Source organism: Octopus sinensis, linkage group LG7, assembly GCF_006345805.1.
Source record: "Octopus sinensis linkage group LG7, ASM634580v1, whole genome shotgun sequence".
Taxonomy (NCBI): domain Eukaryota; kingdom Metazoa; phylum Mollusca; class Cephalopoda; order Octopoda; family Octopodidae; genus Octopus; species Octopus sinensis.
This window is the reverse complement of record NC_043003.1, coordinates 3,070,127-3,090,643: the sequence shown is the minus strand read 5'-3', so window position 1 is coordinate 3,090,643 and position 20,517 is coordinate 3,070,127. Positions and strand designations below refer to the sequence as shown.

The 20,517-nt window shown below is 39.8% G+C and overlaps 1 protein-coding gene across 1 annotated transcript; it reads left to right on the top strand.

Annotated features, from left to right (window-relative positions):
- Positions 1-1,421: 1,421 nt before the first annotated feature.
- On the top strand, positions 1,422-19,385 carry LOC115214266 (actin-binding protein IPP). The gene is made up of 6 exons (XM_029783409.2): positions 1,422-1,535; positions 6,291-6,840; positions 8,439-8,567; positions 11,107-11,976; positions 15,396-15,616; positions 18,093-19,385. Exons 2-6 carry the CDS (start codon positions 6,510-6,512, stop codon positions 18,330-18,332), a joined length of 1,791 nt encoding a protein of 596 aa, XP_029639269.1. The 5' UTR covers positions 1,422-1,535; positions 6,291-6,509; the 3' UTR covers positions 18,333-19,385.
- The last annotated feature ends 1,132 nt before the right edge of the window (positions 19,386-20,517 follow it).

The window sequence follows — 20,517 nt, the reverse complement described above, 5'->3', positions numbered from 1 at the left end:
CTACCAGTGTCCGAAGTTTGAAAATGTTTAGTTACAAAAAATTATTTTTTTAAATCTGTCGGTCAAAAGGTAAATATCCAAATTCCTTCTTGCATTACAATTTGCTGATACAAATCGTCCAAAGATTCCTCAGATTCTACAATTCCACCCAATAACAACAGCAACGGAAAAATAAAACGAAAGAGCTAAAGATCTTTTGGTAGAGTCGCCAAATCTGTCAAACAACGATTCTTTTTAGCTGCAAGTATTATTGTATATTCAATAGGAATGTTAGCGGGCTTAAATTCGAATGTGTGTAATATGTCAGTTGTTCTCAACCATTTTTTACCTCTTCGATTCCTATGTTACTCGGATGGACCCTCACAGCCATTTCACGTTTAAAAAATAATATTAAATACTATTAGGAATTGAATTTTTAAAGTTATTGAAATATTTTGTGTATCGCAGAAGTATAACCGATTCCTTGGACATAACTTTTAACAACCAAAGCTTATATGTGCATCGGTTGAGAGCTCCTAGTTTGTACAGTGTACGGATCTTTGTCCGTTATCTTTAACTTCTTTCTGTTATTGGACTGCTGCCATGCTGGAGCACCACCTAGAAGAGTTTAGCGAACAACTCGACCCCAGTGGCTCTTGCTAAGCTACGAAAATAACCACAGACAAGAGACTCGTTTATTCCGCTTCCATCCTCGGCATGGTGCTCGTGTTTGTGGTTATTCTTATGTGTAGCTGGACAAGAATTACACCCAAGTATTCACGTTTGGTATTTATTCTATCGGTCTCTAATGCAGGAAGGAGGAGGAGGAGGGAGCATATGTGCATACATATAAGACGGGCTTCCACACAGATTCTGTCTACCAAATTCACTCACATAATCGTAGTCGGTCCAAGATGCCGTGCAGTGGGACTGAACCCGAAACCATGTGGTTGCAAAGCGAGCTTCTTAATTTCACAGCCATGCCTGTGATAAATATTTAAAAAAGAAATTAAAAATATAAATTACATAAACACGTCTTGACTGTCCGGCTGCACTTTATGCAACTAAACAGTAAATGAGAGAGAGAGAGGGGGGGAGGGAGAGAGAAAGCGAGAGAGAGAAAGGGAAAGAGAGAGAGAAAGAGAGAGAGAAAGAAAGAAAGAAAGAAAGAGAGAGAAAGAAAGAGAGAGGGGGGGAGGGGTGCAAAGTTGTCCCGGGACAGAATAATACTTATGACAGTCAGCGTTGCGGTTCTGTTCCAGAAGACTAAAAAAGGACAAAAAAATTTTCTGGATTACCGAAACGAACACTTGAGAAATAAAAGTGTAGCCATTTAAAATAGATTGTGTGAGTGAACACCACATTCGCGCATTCGTAACACATTAAATATAATTATCAGTCCAAGATGTGAGTTAGATTTCACTTTGTTCTGAGAGACTATTAGAAGAATAGTTTCGTTAGCCGTGCGTCCATTTCCCGTTCCCAATCCTAATTTTCTATCGCACCCGTCTGCCTGGTTCGCTAATGGCTCAAATAAACATTCACCAAGAAAACCAGTGAGTCGATATTTATCACCGTTTCTTCCGCTCATTTCAAACATTTCTTCATTTTATTCGACTTTTATTTATTTTCCAGTCTGCTCTAATGAAATTAACATTCATACAGTATCCTTAATTCTATATCAAGGTATATTTTATCGACCGACTCCGTCCCCCAACCCGGTTTATTTCCCACGCCTCACCTGGGCCTCGGCTTACCTTTGGCTTACCTGTATCCGACACTCGGTGGCAAGCAACGATATCAAGTCTCCTACCTGGGTACAAACCTTCTCCTGTCAGTCACAGAAACCCCTGAAGCAATTATTCACGCCACACTTCCCCTGACTTTGTTACATTTAAAAGTAATTAATATTTCTTGAAGAATCCCTTCGATGTGGTTGGCAGGATTCCGTTAAATAATATTTTGCTAAACTTTAATGAAGCTCATGGTTCCAACTTGTTAATGAAGCTCATGGTTCCAACTTTATGGAGCTAAATGGTTCCAAGACTTCAAAAACAAACGATACATTATAGCAAACGAAAGTGTTCAATATCCGTTCTAGGTTCCCTTAATGTTTATGTTTGTGCAGTATAGGAGACAAGGTGCGAGTGTTAAGGGTTCCAAAAGCGAAACTCTACTCGTATCCCATTATTTCATGTGTCCTTCCCTTGTTCAAGACGATAGGTGAGTCTTATTTGAACAGATTTTGCAGTTGTTTCTCGCACGTCCAATATGTCCTTTTTTAAAAAAAGTCTGTTACGTTGTGGTTTTAAGAATCTTTTCCTGTCCAAAGCATTTTCGTAATTTTATCCCAACCGTGCATGCTTATTTTCAGACCCTTATTTAGCCCTTGTTTCGTGTGTTTTGAGTAATATAAAGCTTTCCTTCTTTAAGTCCCAAGTTACTCTGGGTGTTGCAAAAGAATGGGAGCGCGTATCAATGTACGCCACATGGCCAGCAGGAAAGTATGTTTTGTGTACGATATGTGATACAGGGGACGGGTTAGGGGTGGTGTTAGCAACCGTTTGTAGCATGCTCAGCTGCAACAAAGTATTGTCCACCTGAGCAAATAGCGGCTAACATTTCCAGGTGTCCTTGCATCTACTCTTTACTCCTAGGTGAACTGAAGTTCATAAAACGAAGTGCACTTCCCTGGACAGTGGGACTGCTGCGACTGGTGTTGACCAGCAAACTATGTTCTGTTCAGCAAACAGGACTGGTAAAAGTATAAGTTTGGAGGCGATTTAGTTACTATTTCTGGCAGTTTGAGCAACTAGTTGAAGTCTCCATTGTTTCAGTAAAGTTCCTATGAAAGACTACATTTACTTTCTAAAATATTTCCATACAAAGCTCTGTTTATTGCTTAAAATAATTTCATAATTTATATTACAGCCGATAACTTTTTGTATGTCCTTCTGCCAAATCCAGCTGATGCAGTAAACACGACTTCTGAGATGGGAAGACACAGGGTTGGTTCTCACCATAAGTGGTAGGGAAAGAGCAGCTGATCAAAACAAATGACTATAGTGCTGCCGACAGAAGAGAGAGAGCGAGAGCATTGACCTGGAAAGGACTGAGCAACTAAGGATATCGTCATCATCATCATTTGACATTCATTTTCCCTGTTGGCATTGGTTAGATGTTTCAACAGGATCTGACAGGTCAGAGGATTGCACCAAACTCCAATGTCTACTTTGATGGTTTCTTGCGCTGGATACCCTTCCTAACACCAACCACTTCAGAGTGTACTGAGTGCTTTTTACGTGGAACTGGCACCATTGATGTCATTGAGTAACTCACGAGACAAGGCCCTATTCAGCTGAGTTGGGAGTAGTCTCGAAGGATGGGGCTTGATGCCAGGTGATGGCAGAACCGTTAGCATGCCAGGTGAAATGCGTAGCTGTATTTCGTCTGCTGTTACGTTCTGAGTTCAAATTCCGCCGAGGTCGACTTTGCCTTTCATCCTTTCGGGGTCGATTAAATAAGCACCAGTTACACACTGGGGTCGATGTAATTGACTTAATTCGTTTGTCTGTCCTTGTTTGTCCCCTCTATGTTTAGCCCTTTGTGGGTAGTAAAGAAACATATAGGGACATGAGTAGGTGTCTTGCTGAAGAGGAGAAATATGGTTGCCTCAGTTGGAAAAGATGAAAATGGTGAAGATATCTCAGGATGCACTTTGAAGTTACAGGAAAGTGACAGGTGGAAAAATAACGGTTGGGACATACAACTGTAGCATTGTCTGTGAGAGTAGAAAAAAATCATTTATTGATTTAACTGGTAAATTTCAAGTACATGGCTATGTGGTAAGAAGCTTGCTTCCCAACAACATGGCTCTGGGTTCAGTCCCATCGCGTGGCACCTTGGACAAGTGTCTTCTATAGCCTCAGGCTGACCAAAGCCTTGTGAATGGATTTGGTAGATGGAAACTGGAAGAAGCTTGTATATATATATATATATATTTGAGGAAACTAGGGATAGATGAATGGTTAGTGAGAGCTGTGCAAGCCATGTACAGGGACGCTGTAAGGTGAGGGTTGGCAACGAGTACACTGAAGAATTCAGGGTAGAGGTAGGAGTCCACCAAGGTTCAGTCCTCAGCCCCCTCCTATTTATCGTAGTCCTCCAGGCAATAACAGAGGAACTCAAGACAGGATACTCCTGGGAGCTCCTCAATGCTGATGACCTTGCTCTAATTGCTGAGTCACTATCAGAACTAGAGAAGTTTCAGGTGTGGAAACCAGGATTAGAATCGAAGGGCCTTAGAGTCAACCTGGCTAAAACCAAAGCCCTAATAAGTAGGAAGGCAGACAAACCACAAATCCCTTCAGGTAGATGACCCTGCTTGATCTGTAGAAAAGGTGTAAGTAGATGGACACATAAGAGGTGCAGCAATATTAAAGGAAGGCTAACTGAGAAGATTGTTTTTGTACGAATGTGGCAGATGCTCAGGAGCAATAAACACTGAAAATGTGCAGAGAACAACTTCCACCACATTCCAGGGAGAAAAACTAGTTAGTGGCCCATGCTCTTAATCACTACGCCATATGGCCCCTGTATTACTTGTATTACTTGCCAATACTGTTGGTTCCTTTGGATTCAACTGTTAAAGTAAAATTTATTGCACCAATTGAACTACTTCTATTATTTACATTAGAATAAGGAGAGTCTTAAGTTTGTTCACAGCATGGTAAATTTAGTAATCAAAAATTCATCACCTGACTATTGACCTTCGCCCATGCATTCGATCAGAACTCTGGATCCACTTTGTTGTTGTTTAGGGATTCTCATTACATCCATTCCTTCCAGATGAAGTCATCTTTTTGTCAGCTGAAGATTCACATTTGGCAAGAAATATCAAATAACAGCAGAGTAAATTATTAGCCTTTGAACAAAAGAACAAACTCTACATGTGTTGAGTACTTTTATTCATATTTTTTTACTCAGACACTTGTACGTTACAGACTCAGGTAATCGTGATGGTTTAACCATTGTCTCAGGTGTTAACCAATCAGAAATTCTGACTTACAAACAAGTAGTCCATGAGCCATTGTTGTGTTACACAGAACATGTGATCATTTGAGATTCACCACCATCACATTTACTGTTTGGCTTTATCAGAAACACCTGGTGTTTTGAGCCATTATTTACAATATTTTAAGCAAGGCAAGAATCTTTTCATTCACTCCCCTCCAGACAAATCTTTCTTTCTCTCTCACCTCCAGACAAATCTTTCTTTCTTATATCAGTAGATATGCCTAAAACATCTTATTCTCCTCCTCCCCACCCTTTCTCTGTCTCTTTCTCATATTTGGCTAACCACCAGGTTTTGTCTTAGCTTTGACAATAATTTTCACAAAATTTCCATAAACACATCTATTATCTATTGTTTCCTCTTAACAGCTTGTCATTATCTAATGCCTCACATTTGGCTCTCAAACACAAATTATTCCATTGACATCCATGTTCGTTTTCCTATTTAATTATTAATGTGCATTTTACAAACGGATTTATGTAAACCTTGCCTTTATTGCTTTGAATTAACCTGTGAAAAGGTCTAATCTTTAAATTCTCTCCTATTTTAACCTGTATTCTCAAACCATGTGCAGGTAATCAGTATTGAAATAATCCTGCCCACCAAATCAGAAGAGACCTAATCCAGTTCCTTTCAAGTGTTCCAACATTCATACAAATCTACAAATGATAATCCTTTATATTCATGTCATCATCATCATCATATGTCCACTTTCCCATGCTTGAATGGGTCAGGCAGAGTTTATTCAGGCATACACTCTATGGTCAGATGCCTTTCCTGTCACCAACCCTCACCTGTTTCCAAACGAGGTAATATTTCCCCAGGGCCAGACATGGTTTTTGCAGAATGTTTGAAATGAATAACCCTACTTGTATGACAGTAGCAATCATTTTACAACAGTCGTGCTATGTCAAGCAAGGTGACACAAGCATACACACACTCAGGTATACACACCTACATATACACATGCATCCATGCATACGACCATCCAGCCATAGAATCCATGCCAAAGCTGACATGGAACTCGATGTAACCCATACCTGCATGGAAAATGAATATTAAATAATGATGGGCTTCATTCAGTTTCCCTCTACCAAACCCACTCATGGCTTTGGTTGACTCAACAGTTACATAACTACTTCAAATGGTATTTTCTATAAATTTAGACATTCCCAAGACCAATCTTCACCTGTAATCAATGAATGATGTCTCTGCTATGTTTTTCCTATCTTTTCAGGTTGAAAATCATTTCGTGACTTCTGGCTATTTTGATGGCTTAAATGTTCATAACCCACAGCTTAAAAGCTACCGATAGCTATTTCGCATCACTCTTAGTCTCAACTCTATGTCTGTGACAGAAAATACTCAACTTTGGATTTGTTCTCGTAACTGGAACAAAGGGTCCACACGAGAAAAACATAAGAGTTTCAAAGAAACGTTTATAACATAGAACTTCATGGCAACCTGTATGCAGGAATTACCGAAATCCAAGGCTCTGGCGCAGCGTTACCTTTCTACCCATCATATGTCTCCAAAAGAAACTAATAGCTATGCATGCCGAGTCTTGAAGAATTTATATTCTCTTTGGCAGGATCAGCTTCTTTGTGATGTTGAGATCCAAGTGGGTAGCAAAACCTTTTATGCCCATCGTAATGTACTGGCCGCTGGGAGTTCTTACTTTAATGCCATGTTTACTAGTACTTTAGTAGAAAATGACCAAAAAGTCATCACTTTGCAGGGATTACAACCAGAATCTTTTCAAAGTCTTCTGCATTTCTTTTATACAGGTAAGTGCTCTGACTTTTTTGCTCTTCTGACAAAACGATTTTGTAATTTATTTGAAATATAAATGAAAGACCATTAGATTTTCTTGTTGTTGTTTAGTGTCAGGTCAACTTTCATTGAGCAAAATTATGTTCAGAGGTATTCCACCTCTGATCATGGCAGCTTTATTTATGCACGTGTGTGTGTGTGTGTGTGTGTGTGTGTGTGTGTGTGTGTGTGTGTGTCGCAGACTCTGATGATGATGATAGCATTTATTAAGGTCGTTCAGTTTTGTCAGTTGATCAAAAAACCAATTGAGGAAACAGAACCATGAACACACCTATAATACATATCAGAAACAACTGTAAGACTGTGAAGCACTAAAAACTAAATATAGAAAGTCTATTATTTATGCCTTTTCTTGTGTATGCTTTTTTTTATGCTTTTTCTGTGTAAAAGATTAACCGGGGGTGGGGTGCAACCATGGATTTACAAACTGACTGGTGATGGACTTCAACTTTGGACTTTGCCTTAGGATTACCTGGGGTTCTATACCAATCTGAAAACCTTTTCTTAGCCTGGTGTATTTGTATTAACAGATAGCTTGAGAATGATTTTACCCAGACTGATAATCCTTTATTAATAACTCCTTATTTTGATATATATAATGTGTGTGTGTGAGGCTGTATTGACTAGACTATCAGATGTTGTTATATGCCGCTGATTACAATGTGCTTCCTCACAGTATTGTGGTATTCAAATGATGCTACCTTGCTAGCTAGGTGACCCGGCCAACATTCCTCCTGAACAGAATGCCATTCCATCACAGGGTGAACCATTTGCAGGTGAGTGGACTGGGGCAATGTGAAATGATGTGTTTTGCTCAAGAACACAATCCACTGCTGGTTTGGGAATCGGAACCACAGCCTTGCAATCGCGAGGGCAACACTCTAAATGCTCGCTCACAGATCTTTACATACAGTTTGAAAAGCTTATGAGGTTTCACACAAGTAAATTAATATAGAAAAAAAAACCAAAACAAAATGAAGAAAATATTTTCAGAACCTTTACCATGGATAAAAAAAGAGAAAGTATTCACATATCTATATATTTCATCATCATCATTTTAACATCCACTTTTTCATGCTGTCATGGGTCAGAAGGAATTTGTCATGGTAGACTTTCTACAACTGGATGCTCTTCCTGTTACCAACCCTCCAATTTTTTCCTGCAGGGTAATATAAGGTATATAAAGGCGGCAAGCTGGCAGAAGCGTTAGCATGTCGGGCGAAGTGCTTAACGGTATTTCGTCTGCCGCTACGTTCTGAGTTCAAATTCCGCCGAGGTCGACTTTGCCTTTCATCCTTTCGGGGTCGATTAAATAAGTACCAGTTGTGCACTGGGGTCAATATAATCGACTTAATCCATTTGTCTGTCCTTGTTTGTCCCCTCTATGTTTAGCCCCTTGGGGGTAGAAGAGAAATGGGTAATATAAGGTATATACATAAAGCCCTACTTCATCTGATGCGTGCCAACGTGGGAAAAACGGGCATTTAATGACGACGACGATGTTTTATAATTCTATTGCTTCCTAAATGTGTTTTTTTGTTGATAATTTCAGGTCAAATTGAAGTAAGTACTGAGAATTGCCAGGACCTCATGTCTGCGGCTGACATGTTTGATGTGACTGAAGTGTTGGCGTTCTGCTGTGAATACCTCAAACAACAATTGTCTGTTGACAACTGCATTGGTATGTAAGAGTAGTCTTTGACTTGTCTCATCCCTCTTGACGGTCGGGTGGCGGCAGGGGAGAAAACGGTTGACAGTTAGGGAGTGATTGACGGACTGAGTGTTAGGGCTTGCTATAGAAATGAGGAGACCTAATCGTATCATCATCATCGTTTAACATCCGCTTTCCATGCTAGCATGGGTCGGACGAGTTGACTGAGGTCTGGCGAACCAGACTCCAATCTGATCTGGCAGTGTTTCTACAGCTGGATGCCCTTCCTAATGCCAACCACTCTGAGAGTGTAGTGGGTGCTTTTACGTGCCAGTCAGGCGGTACTGACAATGGCCACGCCCAAATGGTGTTTTTACGTGCCACCTGCACAGGAGCCAGTCCAGTGGCACTGGTGACAACCTCGCTCGAATGTTTCATGTGCCACCAGCACAAGTGCCACCAAGGCGATGCGGTAACGTATGTATAATAATAGTAATGGTTTCAAATTTTGCCACAAGGGCAGCACTTTAGGGGGAAGGGGACGAGTCAATTACATCAGCCCCAGTGTTCAACTGGTACTTAATTTATCGACCCTGAACGGATGAAAGGCAAAGTCGACGTTGGTGCAGTTTGAACTCAGAACATAGCGACAGGCAAAATACTGCTAAGCATTTCATCCAGCATCCAATGATGATGATGATGATGATGATGTGTGCATACATATGTATGAATGTGTGTGTGTGTATATATATGTGTGTGTGTGTGTATATATGTGTGTGTGTGTGTGTGTGTGTATATATATGTGTGTGTGTGTGTGTATATATATGTGTGTGTGTGTGTGTATATATATGTGTGTGTGTGTATATATATATGTGTGTGTGTGTATATATATATGTGTGTGTGTGTGTATATATATGTGTGTGTGTGTGTATATATATATGTGTGTGTGTGTATATATATATGTGTGTGTGTGTGTATATATATATGTGTGGTGTGTGTGTATATATATGTGTGTGTGTGTGTATATATATATATGTGTGTGTGTGTGTGTATATATATATGTGTGTGTGTGTGTGTATATATATGTGTGTGTGTATATTTAACTTTTTTTTTTTGCTTCAATTTCTTCATGCTTAACTGAGGTGGATTTTCTTTTTGAGTGAGAGAAACTGTTTGCATTGGACGATGTCTTTTATGTTGCTAAGCCCTCGACATGCGGAGTGAATGGAAGCATTTCAGTTGAACCACAAGGAACAATTCATATTCGCTGCCTTACCCCCACGACTGTAATCCAGTGGCTGTGATGAGGTATTATCTTTGAATCCTGTGGTGATTATAACAAAACCTTGGCGGCACTCACCCACAAATGGCCTGCAACAACACTTTCTACACCATCAGAACTTGTGTCTTTGTTCTGGCCATTTCTGGATTCGGCTGCCTGGCTCAATGAAAATTCATTTTATGCAACAGAAGCAGCATTAGATTAAATGGCCATCTGTGTCTCCTGCTTAATCCTCTAAGCTTTCAGATTAACTCTGTTGAATGCAATGTTTATTTGTTCGCTTTGTTTTGAATTGATCATGGATTAGCTCAGAGCTTCAAGATTTTGATTGTTTACCTTTACAATGACATTGTAGAACAGGTGTGAGAGGCTGGATCTGGCCAGTTTGAACATAAAACAGGCAGAATATTTGGACCCTGGATATGGCTGGTTTAACCCTTCAGCATTTAAACAGGCCATACCTGGCCCAAATATTCTACCTGTTTTATGTTCAGACTGGCCGGATCTGGCTTTGCACACTTATCCTACAATGTCATTCTAAGAATAAGCAATCACATCCTCAAAATTTCAATGCTAACGATGTCTTTGCAGGATTAATTCAAAACAATTTGATTACGTTTGACAGAATAATCTGAATATGAAAGGGTTAAATGTTGAAAGTATCGATGCAGATCCATTGCGAAAGGGATTTTTCTTTTATGTCACTGTTTACTTGTGTCTGTAGCAGTGAATTTTGTCTTGACATGTGACTAGTGTAGGTCCATGCTACTGATAAAAGTCCAACATGGCAGAAATGTCCATCTACCTTTCTCACTGCCACTGCTGGATGATTTTCATTTGCTATTGATATATTTATGGTATTAAACACATTGCATCCATAAGAAATAGTATTCCCAGATGAACACCTCAGTTAAATTGGTCTTTTCTTGTATCTGCATTAAGTATGATACACAGATGGCTATTTTAATCTAATACTGCTTCTGTCTCATATCATCATCCTTTAGCATCCATTTTCCATGCTGGCATGGATTGGATGGTTTAAATGGAGCTAACAATCCTGAGAGCTGCACCAGGCTCTAGTTATTTGTTTTGGCATGGTTTCTATGGCTGGGTGCCCTTCCTAATGCCAACCACTTGACAAAGTATCCTGGGTGCATTTTACATGGTACCAGCATGGGATAACAAACATACATCTTTAGGGAATGAACAATTTACTAGTTTGGTTATTTAGCTGTTTATGACAAAGTTTACAGTTTTTGCTGACCTATCATTTCTCCTTCGTTTCAGGTATCTATATATTTGCTGAAGCACATGCGTGTGAAGATGTTCTGAATGCTGCAGAGAAATATATTTACAGCCACTTTGCAGAGGTTGAACAGTCCGAAGAATTCTTTGATCTTCCTAAGGAAACTCTGATCCATTTCTTAAGTAGTGAACACTTGCATGTAAGAACCGAACTGGAGGTGTTTCACCTGGCGCTCAGGTGGCTTCTGCATGACATCGCAACTCGGAAAGTATTTATTTGGGATGTCATGTCTCCTGTTCGATTCCCTCTAATAGCAGAACACCAACTGCAAGAATATCTTCAAAACTCTTTTGACTTAGGCGATAATGAACACGATATTTCTCTCTCTGTGATTTGCTATAAAATGTACAAACACAACAGATTAAAGACGAGTCTAATGAGACCTAGGTTACAAACCTGCAAAAACATATACATAATTGCTGGATTCTCTCGACTCCAAGGCAAAAAATGGGCCGATGGTGAAACCCTGTCTTGTGTGGAAAAATTTGATACGTTTGAAAAGCAATGGAAGATTATGCCTGACGTTGAAGATGCTCGGAGTGGCCATGGAACTGCCGTGTTTAATAAAAAGGTTTTTGTTGCTGGGGGAGAGCATGACTCATTGATCTGTGATACGGTGGAATGTTTTGATCCGACAACTGGCGCATGGAGTGGAATTGCTTGTATGAATTTCCCTCGTTGTAATCTAGCATTATGTGCGGACAGGTATCATTTATATGCAATCGGAGGCTGGATTGGAAGTGAGTTGGGGGCCACCATTGAAAAATACGACTCGACACTCGATCAGTGGATGGTGTGTGGTAAAGTAAATACTCTGCGATATGCCATGGGATATGTTGAACATGAAGAAGGTGAGTGCTCGATATATTATCAGAGGTGAGTGGAAGTTATGATGGCATTAACTTACCATTTTGCCTTTGGTTCATTCTTTTTATTATATGGAATTGTTTACATCTGAATCTTCAGATAACAGAGTTGTTGCTATCAACAGGTTCTCTATTACACCCACTCTTACCCTGTCTACTCCAGGCCTCCTCTCTGCCTCTTTTAATACTCAAAACTTATCTAAACTCTTTTACTGCTTAAAATAAGAAATGTTTCTGTGCCACAAAGAGACCTTGTTTTTTTTTTTTTGTTTGCTTCCCTTTTGTTCTGTGCATTCCTCTAGAGATCCCCCCCTGTCCTTTCTTTGAATGTGTAGCCAAGCACAAATTTAACAGCAACATGTTTGCCATTCTACCTGCACAACCTCCATGTCAAGGTCACCGTACAGTGTTAACAAAATAAACTCACTCAACAAACTAAACACTTCATATTCTGAAGGAAGACATAATTCATCCCCTTCCCCCTAAAGTGCTGCCCTTGTGGCAAAATCTCCCTCTGTTCAAACTGCCCCATTGTCTTCCCTTTCCAGACCTGACAATATCAAACAGCTTTATGCAAACCCTAAACTTTAATCATAGAAGAGAGAATGGGTTGAGTTTCTTCAACTCCGAACAGCTTTCCAACCATTTACAAAGACCTCTGGAGTTCTACTGAAGATAGAAATACAATCAGTCTTGCAAACGAGTCTGTGTTTCTATGTTGTCATTTGATTTGCTAGAAATGACATCAAAGTCTCCCTCATATCATTCTCTATCATTTTTTTCTCTCTCAAAACAAAAAAAGGGAAGGAGACATTGTATAGTGTAGTCCTTGATGTGCTGTGCCTGCAAAAAGATACTGCATGGTCATGACTGGTGTGCTTTTGCTAATGGGCCGGCTTGAGCTGATCTGAGCTGAGATGAACAACAACAAGCAAACAAACAAAACTATTGACTGGAGGGGGGTGGAGAGGGATATTATGTTGGGGTTGTGGGGAGGGGGATGTTGAAAGAAAAACTTTAAGTGTCAAACCCATAATAAACGTTAAGCATAGACAAATACAGGTATATAGGCGCAGGAGTGGCTGTGTGGTAAGTAGCTTGTTTACCAACCACATTGTTCCGGGTTCAGTCCCACTGCGTGGCACCTTGCGCAAGTGTCTTCTACTATAGCCTCGGGCCGACCAAAGCCTTGTGAGTGGATTTGATAGATGGAAACTGAAAGAAGCCCGTCGTATATATATATGTATGCATGTGTGTGTTTGTGTGTCTGTCTTTGTCCCCCTAGCATTGCTTGACAACCGATGCTGGTGTGTTTATGTCCCCCGTCACTTAGCGGTTCGGCAAAAGAGACCGATAGAATAAGTACTGGGCTTACAAAAGAATAAGTCCCGGGGTCGAGTTGCTCGATTAAAGGTGGTGCTCCAGCATGGCCGCAGTCAAGTGACTGAAACAAGTAAAAGAGTAAGAGTATATCAAATACCATACAACATAAATTTGTGATTTATTAAAATTACTGCTGCCGGCTTCAGAGGATCGTTGTCCATTTACCATGCTGGCATGGGTTGGAAGTTTGACAGGAGCTGGCAAACGAGGAGACCACACCCAGCTCTACTGTCCGATTTGGCATGGTTTCTATGGTTCGACACCCTTCTTAATGCCAACCATTTTACAGAGTGTACTGGGTGCTTTTGACATGGCACCCACAACAGCCCCAGCAGCAATGAGGTCACCAAGTATCTTGAAAGAAAAGGCCCCTCAACTGAGTGGGGCGTAGTATTGAGGAAAGTATCTTTGTACCTGTTAATGGAAGGTTAGAGAAACGACAGAGGGAGAGATATAGGTGCCTTGTTATTGGGGAGACACATGGTCCATCCCAGTTGGAAAAGGAAAAGGGGAGAGAGAGAGATCTGGAGGATGGTGAAGGTGATGTGTTAAGGCATACCCTCAACTTAGAAGATTGGACAGGATGAGTGGGTGGGTAAGTTCGTGGGAGATGGAGGGGACATGGATGGGGGAGAGTTAGGCTGATGAGTTGTGGAGGGGCATAAAACATAAATGACATGCCTTCAGGGTCCCCATTTTACTTAGATGGATGGGTCTTCTCTCTTGCACCCTATATCAGATGTCCCTTTTACCCAGTTTTTCTCGCTGTACATTTGCACTCGATCATGCAACCTCCATTTCTTTCAATCTTTCTCATGCCCTCTACATTCACAGCCCACATTTCACAACCACATAGCATAGCAGTTCATACACAAGCCTCATACAATCTGCCCTTTACTCTGAGGGAGAAGCCCTATTTTTACCAACAAAGGCAGCAGCTCTCTGAATTTTGCCCAGTTCATTCTTATTCTAGCAACTATGCTTTCAGTGCATCCTCCTGCTTTGATAATTAGGTCACCTAGGTAACAGAAACTATCTGCTACTTCTAAGGATCCTCCTGGACATTTGAAGAAATCCATTTCCGGTGTGTTCTTACTGTTCCTGCACATCTACCACACACAAAGACTACTTTCTCTCTTCATCTTCCTCAGATTCCACTGTCTCTCTCATGTGTCCATAGCTTGCAACTGGGTACATTGTTTGGCATTTTTACCTACACTTTCCCTGCATATTCAACAGGGTCATTGCCTTGAAGGGCTTTCCTGCTTACTAGGACTTTGGTCTTTACTAAGTTAATTCTAAGGCCCTTTGATGCCACACCTGAAGTTTCTTTGCTAATTTTTCTACTCTTGGCTGTGTCAGAATTACCAAATGGCAGTTAAGACCAGTTACACTTGAGAAGGGGAGATAATCATAAGAATCAAGAATTCTCCAAACTTTACAAACCATATTGTTTCTGGAAATAAGTGGGTAGTTGTCACATGTTTCTGCCTCAGTAACTGTCATCAGCATGGCAATTGTCCAACCTTATATATATGCAATAGCCAAGGGATATAGACACATACAAAAACGGAGAAGAAAATGACCAAGATAATTTGCATTATTTAAACAAAAAATAAACTAAGAATCTCAAAGTGGCCAGTGAAATGCATTTGAATAACATTGACGAATACAGGTATATCAAATACCATAAACTTTTAGATTTACTCTTTTCAGGCGATCATTTTAGTCATTCAAATGAAAATTTAGTCTTCATTGGCAAAAGATATTTCAATATATAAGAAACTGGGCCTGGTGCAGCCTTCTGGCTCACCAGTCCTCAGTCAAACCGTCCGACCCATGCCAGCATGGAAAGCGGACGTTAAACGACGATGATGATGATGATGAACAGCAATGATAATAATAATAATCTTTATAACTTTAGAATTTGTACAACGTAGAAATAATTCCATCAAATTGATGCATTTTATTTTATGGAAACATATTTTGTTATTTTATTTTATTTTAAAATATAATTTTAGGATTATTCTATTTGATTGGTGGTGCTGATTATTCTGGCATTGAGTTGAAGACTACTGAGTGCTACAACCCCGTCACCAAAGAATGGACCGTTCTGAGAGACATGCCAACACGGAGAAGCCATGTGGCTGTAACCATCATTGATAACTATATTTATGCGGTTGGTGGCTGTAATGAACACGAAGGGGCCCTGGATGTTGTCGAAAAATATTGTATTGACACCGTAAGTATGGAATGATGGTATTTCTTCATCCAGCATCTCTGTTCCTTATTTATCTCTGATTCTTTGGTCGGGGATAACAAAGTTTTGCTCATTTGTGAAATGTGTTGCACTTCTTACTGACCGATTGCCGACCTTTTACTTGTTTCGGTAATTTGACTGTGGCCATGCTGGAGCACCGCCTTTAGTTGAGCAAATCGACCCCAGGACTTATTCTTTGTAAGCCTAGTACTTATTCTATCGGTCTCTTTTGTCAAACTGCTAAGTTATGGGGATGTAAGCACACCAGCATCGGTTGTCAAGCAAAGTTGGGGGAGACAAACACAAACACACAAACATACATATATATATATACATATATACGACGGGCTTCTTTCAGTTTCCGTCTACCAAATCCACTCAAGGCTTTGATCAGCCAAAGGCTATAGTAGAAGACACTTGCCCAAGGTGCCACGCAGTGGGACTGAACCTGGAACCATGTGGTTCGTAAGCAAGCTACTTACCACACAGCCACTCCTACACCTAAGATTCTGTTTCTATCACAAAAACGTGGCCCAACAACCACCTACAGTGCTCACCTGCCCATGTTTACATCATAATGCGGCATGTTCCATGTGTTTTTTATATGGATTTATGTATTTGTTGTATCCCTTAACATGGGGCCAGTGAACAGGATAAAGATGAAGGTGGCTGACCCTAACAAACCATGCAAATAAATGTTCTGTCAACAGAAAAGGGTAGAGAAAATGCGTGAAGGTAGAAGCTTTGCTGTTGTGGGTCAGGAGTTTGATGTCAATGAACCTACCATCCATTCTCTGTCCAAAGTGCTTAGAGACGATTCATTTATCACTGCACCCCACCCCCTCCCCGTGATAAACGAGGATAGACTTATTAGCTGTTCCTTTTATATTGGTAGAATTTGTAGAGTGTTAAACCGAAATGCTTGCAAGTGTTTAGTTTGATATTCTGAACGTGAATCTGTCCACAGTCCACTTTCTCTTTCACCTTCATCAGATTAATATAAAATAAATCGCAGGCAAACACTGGGCAGTGATGTATTCAACTGATTCTTACCCCCCCCCCTCCGAGATGCTATGGAAGCTCCCTGCCTGTTGCTACTTCGTTGACCAATGTCATCTTGGCAACATCTGTCTTCATGCTCTCTGCAAAGTATGAAGTGGTGTAGACTTGCACATTTTCTTTAAAGGCTGCTAATTATATTCTTACAAACACTTCATCCCCTCATCAATGCTTTGCCAACTTCTCCATCTTTTTTTTCTTTTCTCATCTCAACAAACAATGAACTTTCTCTAATTCCTTTCGTTCTTCCCTTTTGGCCAGCTTCTTTCCCATTTATTCTATTCCACTTTACTCATCTGTCTGCATCCCTATAAATCTCAATTTGTAGCTCAGCACTCCCTTTTACAGAATCCTATTCTACAAATACCCTCATAATCTCTCAACCTTCCATATTTGGTGGTGGTGGGGGATTATATCAAACAGAAACTAAATTTGTGCCATGGTTTAATATCCATATTTCCTTATATCATTATTTGCATGAACTAGTGCCACTAAGGTTAAATTTTTAAGGAAATTACTATTGGGGGTGACACAGCGTATATTATAAAATTACATTGGACCTTGGTGCATCGTCATTGATAACACAATATCCTACTCTTTTTGTTAATCTCATCATCATCATCTTCGTTTAATGTCCGCTTTCCAGACTAGCATGGATTGGAAGGTTTGACTGAGGACTGGTGAGTCAGAAGGCTGCACCAGGCTCCAATCTGATCTGGCAGAGTTTCTACAGCTGGATGCCTTTCCTAACGCCAACCACTCAGTGAGTGTAGTGGGTGCTTTTACGTGCCACCAGCATGAGGGCCAGTCAGGCGGTTCTGGCAATGACCCTCAAAAGGTATTTTTATGTGCTACCTGCACAGGAGCCAATCCAGTGGTACTGGCAATGACCACGTTCGAATGTTGTTATTTACATGTGCCAGTAAGGTGACGCTAGCAACGATCCTGCTCGAATGATACTTTTTACGTGCCACCAGCATGGGTGCCAATCTGTGGCCCTCGTAACTATCATGTTCAGATGTGCTTTTAACGTTCCACTGGTACAAGTACCAATCAGGTGGTACGGTCATCGGCCACGTCAGTGATTTTGATTATTTTATTTTAAATGTTTAAAATAAAGATATTGTACCTGGTTTCAATATTTTATTTTTAAAAAAAAGTCACATCTCTAAACAACCAATGCTCTGTCTTCATGGCCATCCCTTATCAACTCACAGTACCTCCAAGAGGCCACTATTGCTCAGGTTAAAAGTCACTACGAGAGCTGTTCTATTTTTGTTAACTAACTTCTCTTCGTGACTATTTAAAACATTATATCTTTTTACTCTTTATAATTCAAAATATTTTCATTACTGAATTAAACTATTTTTCATTTCATTTCTATTTTGTATTCTTCCAGGACAGCTGGAGCATTATCCCACCGATGCTGTCCAACCGAGCTGGAGCCAGTGTGGTTACTGTTGACAATATCATTTATGTTTTTGGTGGCTGGTTTACAGAGAAGGGTCTCATTGGTCAGTATATGGCACCTACAACTCATTACACTTCAGAATGTTACAATCCGCAAACAAACAAATGGACAGCAGGTCCTTCGATGAGGACCGGTCGTTGTGATACAGGCATTGCAGTTCTTTTGTGATGTAGAGGAGGGCTTTCCATTTGGTGTCTCGATCTCACTGGTGTCAGAGGGCCGTCAAGGGCCATGGCCACAATCTGATCATATTTCTTCTACATTTTGAAAGGAAATGCAAGGAGTTACTTTGACTAAATAGGTTTCTTAGTCAAGTTAGTCTGTGTTCTGTCACCAACACACCAATGTCCGCTGGAGATAATCCCGATCTCTTCCTGCTCTGCTGAATGGAGAATCCGACAAGACAAGCAATAACAAAGTAGGAAATACAGTCAAAGATTAAATAGGATTAATTAAAACATCATGCTGCAACGTAATCAAAAGATTTTATAAGAATTAATATAATTAATGATGGAGCTGAAATACATTTCAAGTTATTTTTAGCCCAGCATCAGCTCCGACTATTTGTCTTTTGGGGGGATTTTTTAAAAACTTATTCAATGTGTGTCCCCTCTTTTTTTTTTTCCTAAGATGGTATAATGTGTATTGAGGAAGATTTAGCTGCTACTTCTCGCAGGTTGAGCAATCATATAGAGTCTCCTTTCAATGACTGGTGTGGTTACCGTCTTGTGTTTTTCTGTAGAAGTTTTACTGTGATCAAAACATTCCAATGACCAGGTACAAAAGACCAGGTGTTCCAAATAAACAAATACTTTATTTCATAAACATGGACACACAGACATTGTACATTCCTTCCAAGATAGCTGATCATAATGTCAATGATGTTTAAGAATAAAGAAACTTTAAAAAGACAAAAAACAATGAATAAATTATAAATTAATGGCTAATTGAATATTTCATCATTTAGAACAAGCTCTGCACATAATTGATGTAAAAATTGATTTTATTTCACTTAGATTTGTGTAATTTGTGGGATAAGATGAAGCGGAAAGGAATATTTCTGGCTGAATTCTTTACAGATGGTGAGAAGAACTGGGAATTTTTTTAAGATGTCCAGGTCGGTATGGTAGGTGTGTTAATTATCACAGGAGATGACAAAGAAAGTAAAAGACAAAAAAAAAGAATAAGAAACAAGCAAAGAGGAGGAAAAAAAAAACAAACTAACTAACACTTACCTGCCACCAAGCCTAGTATGTGCATTTATTCTGCGTTTCTTATATTATCTCTCTCTACCTCTATCTGCTATCATTATATAGAAATTTTGTAAGAAAATAACACATTGCTAGAACATTCTTTTGGAATTGTTAACTAAATTCTCTGCAACCTTTTAATTTGGCAGCTTCAGAAGAGAATTGCATGAACCTTCCTAGCAGCAACTGAGCGATATTTAACAGCAAGAACCGTAGCTGTAGTTTAGCAAACCCTCAATTCTAAATATTCCAGATGTGCCCTTTCATTTTTCAAAGACAAACATTTCTATTACATGAGCATAAAGAAGGCGGGGTGGGGGGGAGTCACTTCACAGGACACAATTCATAACTTTGTCACTAGATTCTGATTTTAAGTATTTTGTCATTTATTATTTAAAAGATGAATGTTTTCAATGTGGAGGTCTGTTTTGGCAAATATTTTCCAGAATCTTTGGACTCTGCCATTTGGTTTTAGAAAACTGCTGAGTAGTCAGGTCTCATTTATTAGTTTCATTAAAATTTAGCATTTGATTTTTTAATACAAAATCGACAGAAATAATGCAAAAAGCTAATGGCATAAACTTAGATGTTACTAAGCATGAAAGAGGTCTTGAGAATTCCTTCTTGCTTAACAAGAACTTGGTAATTATAGGCACAAGTGCAGCTGTGTGGTAAGAAGTCTGCTTCCCAACCACAAGGTTCCAGGTTCAATCCCAACGTGTAGCACCTTAGGCAAGTGTCGTCTACTATAGCCTCAGGCTGACCAAAGCCTTGTGAGTGGATTTGGCAGACGGAAACTGTTAAAAGCCTAGTTGTGTAAGTATAAATAGAGAGAGGAGAACACTCATGATGTTGTTGAACCATTTATATCTCGAAGTCTTCTACATGTGTTTCAATGGATGCACTCCAGAAATGGCCAACGGGATAAATAGCAGGCTTTAAAGAAAAAGTCAACTCATTTGACTAAAAGTAGTGCTCCAGCATGGCCAGTTTAATGCCTGAAGCAAGTAAAAAGTACAAACTATGACCTTCATAGAAAAGGGGAGGTAATTAAGAAATATTTTAGAATCTTTAAGTTAATTTAAGCATTTCGTTGAGTGGTT

Excerpts from the sequence above, each read along its gene's own strand:
- LOC115214266 (XM_029783409.2), top strand. The coding sequence starts at position 6,510 with ATGGCAACCTGTATGCAGGAATTACCGAAATCCAAGGCTCTGGCGCAG. Across the intron at positions 6,841-8,438 it reads TCTGCATTTCTTTTATACAG|GTCAAATTGAAGTAAGTACT; the intron begins GTAAGTGCTCTG and ends TGATAATTTCAG. Across the intron at positions 8,568-11,106 it reads GTCTGTTGACAACTGCATTG|GTATCTATATATTTGCTGAA; the intron begins GTATGTAAGAGT and ends CCTTCGTTTCAG.